Source organism: Lepisosteus oculatus, chromosome 6 (genome assembly GCF_040954835.1).
Source record: "Lepisosteus oculatus isolate fLepOcu1 chromosome 6, fLepOcu1.hap2, whole genome shotgun sequence".
Lineage (NCBI taxonomy): Eukaryota > Metazoa > Chordata > Actinopteri > Semionotiformes > Lepisosteidae > Lepisosteus > Lepisosteus oculatus.
The window spans coordinates 24,684,339-24,690,844 of NC_090701.1; the positions used below are offsets into that span (position 1 = coordinate 24,684,339).

General features: G+C 34.9%; 1 protein-coding gene across 1 annotated transcript; it reads left to right on the forward strand.

Annotated features, from left to right (window-relative positions):
* Positions 1-260: 260 nt before the first annotated feature.
* On the forward strand, positions 261-5,484 carry LOC107078233 (uncharacterized). Its single transcript, XM_015354359.2, has 6 exons — positions 261-345; positions 1,109-1,133; positions 4,238-4,342; positions 4,588-4,716; positions 4,944-5,067; positions 5,186-5,484. Exons 1-6 carry the CDS (start codon positions 270-272, stop codon positions 5,348-5,350), a joined length of 624 nt encoding a protein of 207 aa, XP_015209845.2. The 5' UTR covers positions 261-269; the 3' UTR covers positions 5,351-5,484.
* Positions 5,485-6,506: the final 1,022 nt, after the last annotated feature.

The window sequence follows — 6,506 nt, forward strand, 5'->3', positions numbered from 1 at the left end:
AGACATCATTTAAAAATCAAGATGATTCAAAATACAAATGTTAAAAAACTTCTCCTAGGACCTCTTCTACAGAAGCAGATATTGCCTCTATACACTAAATTAAATGAAGTGTGAAAAAAGCAGACTGTTTGAAATAATTAAAACTGTTAAAGCATCTTGAATTCAATAGAACAACATCAATTCATAAAATAATATGAAAAACAAATCCAATAGGTGTCTTATGGGTCATCCATTTCAGGTACAGACAGTTATTACTTGGGCCCAGGAGGATGGCAGGACTTCGGGAACTGGAGACAGATGCCAGTGATTTGCCCCCATGGCTAATGCTGCTACTGGATGAGAGCAGTTAGTTTCCGTGAAGAACATGTTTTCAGGGTGTCTTACATCACATTAACAGACTGGCAAAGTTTGCATGAATTTTAGAGTAGAAACTAATAGTTGAGTATTGGTAGGGAAAGTAATGTTTAGAGCCAGTGGGAGACAAGCCAGGTTCACTCTGGTACACTACAAGTACAAGAACTTGGTCAAGGTAATGGAAAAGGTGGACCGTGTCACCTGATCCCTTCTTAAACACTGTGCACTATGAGCTTTGTCATGCACTATTTTTACACAGGTACAAATGCTGTTCTCACAACTGAAATAATGGAAGTAAGCAGGGTAATTGTGTTGACTTTCTGTGAAGTCACCATTGTGAAGACTTAGAGGGACCCATTATGAAGTTTTGTTTCTGGATGTCTGTTTGTTCCACCTTTACAGAAAATGCAATTGAAAATGTTAGAATAGAAGATCTCAACAAAGCACTGTAGAGAGACAATATGAAAAAAAAATGTTAAATTGTTACCAAAAATCTACAGGTCTGAATTTCCATAAGTGAAAAAAACAACAACACGTAAATATCCAGGCATAAAGATGAATAAGTCTGGTCCAGTACAGTGCTATGCAGTGCTGAATAAATGAGTATTTAAATCTAATTCATTTGCTTGTATTTTTTGCTTTTCTTTATTACTAAAGCTAAATACGATATTGAGCACATGGTATTTAAAAATGTATGTTTTGCTAAATTGGAGTGTGATCAGAATGGTTATATGCTTTGTTTTTCTTTTTACAGCTTCCCATGAAACTATTCCACAGAAGTGAGTACCTATAAGTTTAAGCATTGTTTTTTCAGGGGGTTTAATAATCAGCAATTCCTAATAATTTAATCTAAAATTCTCAGGAATCCCCTTGGTGGGTATTACCTGAATGTTGTAAATTAACACCAAATTAAAGCTATTTCATGTCAAACAGAAACAGACAAAAGTAGATGCATTGTTAAATGCTACACGAGTCTTTATGTTGAATCAGTTCTTAAAAAAGTAAGTTGGAAGTATTTTTAAAGTAATTTTAAGGATTTTTAATGCTTTTTTATTTTTTATTTTTACCACAGCATTTTTTATGCTTTTTTATTTTTGTTTGGTAGGCTGGTTCTTATGTTTTTAAGCATAAGAGAAATCAAAGTTGTATTCAGTGTTAGGAGAACTTAACAGTACTTGTGGAGGTAATAGTACTAAACATATTAAATAAAGTAGGTGAGAGAAGATTCCAAAATTGTTTTAAATTTCAGCTGGAAAACCATCCAATCCTGGTGATTTTCCATTAGACATGCTGAGTAAATCTTTCTACATTTCAGTCAATGAGAGAGGAGAATCTGGTCTGTTTGACTCTTCAGCTGAAGGAGAATAAAACAGTAGGGAGTTTAATAGCCTTCAGGAATTATTGTGTATCTACATCATCAGCACAAGATCAGTACTATAATAAGAATTAAACTGTAAAAGTTGAATTAATCTAATATTGATTATCAATTAATAATTAGTTATGTAGGAAATAACATTTCTTTCCATGTTCCTCTTAAATTGCTGGGCCAACATTTGGCCTGATTTTTTTATCCTCTTTAAACTGCATAAAGCGATTTCTTTGGAGTAAAAAAATTAGTTTCTTCAGTTAATTAAGCATTTTATGTATATATGGTTCTCAAAACATTAGCATACTGTAGTTCTCCTTTGTGGTAGATTTTACATGTATTTTCACCCTATCTACAAGGTTCTTTTCTGGATCAAAATATTGTTTTCTTTTTTAGTTTTATTAAAACAAAACAAAATAAAGATTTAATAGTTAAGTATTGAATACTTAAAAATACTACAGATGTCGTCATAGTCCCCTGCTCAAAACAAACCTCTTTTAGTAGACATTGCTTTAAAGCTACCTTTAAAACTACCTACAGTATGAAACTGATTTCTCACATCTGGCTTTATTCCAAATAGCAATATTCTGTTGCAATGTGGTGAGCAAAATTGATCACAATTATTTTGCTGTGATTTTTATGATATGTCATTACCCACATTAAACAACACCTGTCATGTTTTCACCTAGTGTTGAAGTGAACCTACTATAAATATTTTTTAAATTACCTCTGCTGCTTTTAACAGCCAATAACATTCACTAATCCTCATCTTTTTCTTTACTAAACTAAGAGTAGTGATCAATACAGATCCCTGGGTGTGACAGAGAAGCCTGTCAGGAGGTACAGATAGCACGGAAAATACACTATTCATACACCTTCCATTGAGCAGTTGCTAGATAAGTTCCAGAGGGTGCACACTCAGGGCTTGACTAGTAACTGCTATTACTTAACTTCATATACATTCACATACATAACATACATACTTAAAAACATGCATGAGTGAGTGAGTATTGTGGTGTGAATGGAGAGCGCTCTCAAAATGGATGATACTCACTGTTTGTTTGGTGCAGGTACTTCCAGGGTGGGTCAGCCTATGGTGGCCTCAGAAGGCCAAACCTAACCCCACTTTTCAAGGTTTATTTATGGAGATGGGAAAAACCACATGCATTGAATTGGAGAAATGGTTTGTTCCAGAGGTGGAGGGGCTTACATTCTATTTAAGATGGCTCCTCAGCCTAAGAGGGAGTTGGTTGTTGGTATGTCAATGTGACTGAAAACAGAGAGAAAGCAATAAGAAAAAGAAGATTTATTTTTATTTGAAGAATTAGTTTTGTTTCTTTTTTGGGGGTTTTGTTTTCTGGTGTGGGGGACTGGGAGCACTGTAAATAAACTGCACTTATTTCACTTGAGTGCTTCTGCGGTGGAGCCATTCTGTTATAAAATGGACCTACTTTGGCCTTCCTCAGGACATGGTGTGACACTGGGGTACTCCACTAATTACATTACTTAATATAAATATTTAGCCTTTATCTGTACTCTAGGATTTCTTTCTGTTCACCTGTTTTCAAGTCCAAATAAAGTGGTGTGAAAAAGTAAGTACACCCCATGAAAAGGTTTGTCTTTTTTAACACTTTTGGACAAGAGGATATTTGATCGTCATTTCAACGATACTGATAGTTAAAGCTGATTTAATTTTTAAAAATAACATTGAAAAGTCACATTTTGCACTCATTTGTACTATCTAAATCAGCAGAAATCAGCAATTTTCTTGTGGGGGAAAAGTTAGTACACCCCTACCTTTATCATTGCATGAAATGCCTAAAAATAAGAATCAGGTGCACCAAAATAGGTGCAAATGACTAGAACATCATTAGAGAGTAACTAATGCCCAGATTTTAACCCCATAGAAATGATGTGGGGGACTTGAAGTGGGCAGTACATGCCAGAAAGCCCTCAAGCATCATACAGTTGAAGGAGTTCTGTAGGAAGAAGTGGGCAAAAATGTATCTAAGTCAATGTACAGTAGGAGACTGATAGACAATCACAAGAAATGCCTACAAGAAGTGATTTCTGCCAAAGGGGGCAACACCAGCTATTGAAGTTAAAGGGGTGTACTTATTTTTTCCACAGCAGACAATTGCATTTCTGACTTTTTTGTTGAAAATTCTTTGCAATCAAAGAAAATTCAATGTTATTTGTTAAATTTGATCACCTTGATCACCTATCCATACCTGCAAATATGTTCAAAAACACACACCTTTTCATGGGGTGTACTTACTTTTTCACAGTACTGTATACAGTATGTATATGAATATGCCTACTACATGTGATTTTAGAATGTTGAATCTGACTCATTTATTATGATTCCACAGAGAGCTCTTTCATTTTTCTGCCAAGAGCACATTAATTGTTGTAGAGTTTTAATCCCTGTGCTTTATTATTTCTAAAAACAGATATTCCCTTCTGATGGTTATTAATTTTTATTCATCATTATTTTATGTTATATTTATTAATCAGACAAAAGAATAAAACTGATATACTACAACGAGTGAAGACAGAGTTTTTGGAAGTAAAAAATTCTACAAATAACCTTATTGAGACTGGTATCATTGAGAAAAGAAAGTAAGTTTGCGAAACATAATTCACATAATTCATTGCTTACCAAAACTATATAATACTGCAAGAAATCATATTGTTTTTTGTCTTCCTTTATTAAAAATTAATGTTTTTAAACAAATTTTCCCAGTTTTTCTTCTGTATTATTTTAAATATTGACATTTCTTCAACACCTTATACCAATTAAGTTTTAGCATACTTATAGGTCTATGTATATTAATAGTTTATTTATACTAGCATTATTTTTTCAGAAACCGTGAAGTCAGAATTAAAACTCTACTTAATGCTTTAATGGCATCAAAAAATAAGACTAGTCTGTCTTTACTTCTGTTACAATTAAAGCATGAACTGAGAGAGCCCAAGTCTTGCAGCGTCTTTTGGTAAGCGTACAATGTCTTTCATTCCCTATAATTCCCTAAAATAAAATAGTCCTTTAACTAACTAAAGAAAAAGTTCTTTTTTTAATATAAAAGTTAATGTTATTGTTATACTTTTTTCTAATGATGAAAACATACTTACAGAAAATGTTTCAATCTCTGTGGGTGTTTTAGAGCAGCTCTATTGATTTTCAAAAGTTATAGCATGATAACAGCTCTCCTCCTTGCAGGTTAGCAATGCTGAAGAAAGAAGCTACTGAACTGGTCGGTGAAACAGATCAAAGACTAAGTGCCACATTAGAGAAACTCAGCCAGTTTCACACCTTTTCTAGCCAAGCTGTGCCCTATTCCAAGGTAGTGCAAAAATCTCAGTCACATTTTAAAATTTCTATGAAGATGTATTATGTGAAAAAATGTTTAAAACACTTAAGATGGACTGTAGATTGTAAAATGATATTCTTTGTCATTTTAGGAGAAAATGTGCCTGCTTACACTTTCACTTCCTTCTGATAAGCTTCTCCGGCCTGCAGTCCAGGATGCCCTATTATTTCTGACTGAAAATGTCATCCAGCTGCTGCCCAGGCACCTAAAGCACTGGTACCAATATCGGAAGCTTCCATTCTCTTCTTATAGTTAAATCACTTGAATATGGTAGCATCTTGCTGTCACTTACATCTCATTTTCAGGGTGACACTAATGTGGAAATGTATTGTGTTGTTCCATGTGTGTTATTTAAAAAGAATAACCTGAAGCAAGGTAACTTTGTCTTAACCTTTTCTTTGTTTGTTTTTATAAATATCAAACTCTTTAACAAGATTATACTTTCATAATAGAGGAACAGGTAAGTTCCTAAAAACTAGAATTTCCTATCTGCTCTTCTATATTCAATAAGTGTACCATATATACTGTATCAATGGATCAATGGACAAGACAGCTTCTCAGCAAATAAAAAAGGACAAGCAAAAGTGTCCAGATCCACTGCAATGCATGGTTTAAAGTTTTAGAGACACAGAGGTGCACAGTAAAGGCAAGAAGGGAATTGCACAAGCTCACTTGAGCCAAGCGGGCTAGGTTCGTAGCACAAGAAATTCACATTTCCAAGGTACAAATGGGCAAATCCGGAGACATATTCAGGGCGGAGCTAGGGTCAAGTATGCAGGGAGAAACACAACAGGAGAAACAGGGAAAAACACACAGGAACTCGGGAACAAAACTAGGTCAGACCTAAACACAATGGCAAAAACCCCATACCAGAGCCCAGAGCATTGTCAGAGGAGACATAAAATATCCGGAATCACCTGAGACGAGCTTGATTATTGCCCACAGGCTCCAGTCAGATATTTTATCAATGACAACCAGCACTAACTGACAGGTGGCTAGAGGTGTGTCTGGCTACCATGGCATTGTTCACTCACTTCGCAGTGCTCCAGCAAGAGCAAGCCTGACAGAGACATTATTTTAACCCCTTTTTCAGCCTTAATATACAACATTATGAAATGGGCGCTTGGAAGGATACACTCTGAACCTCATGCCATTCCAACACAAAGCAGACACAAACACTCACACCAGGGCCAGTTTTCCGAGAAGCCATGTAACAACTGTGCCACCGTGTCCCCTAGTCAGTATTTGATTTTTGTACAAGTTTAAACTTTTAAGTGATCTAGAGCCTTGCACTCTTAATGAAAAGCAATGATGAATTTACCTTCAAAATGCTCATCTTATGTTATTGCTCCAAGAATTCACTTTGTGAAGAAAACACTCTAAATTACATTTTCTAAGTGATACAGGTGGAG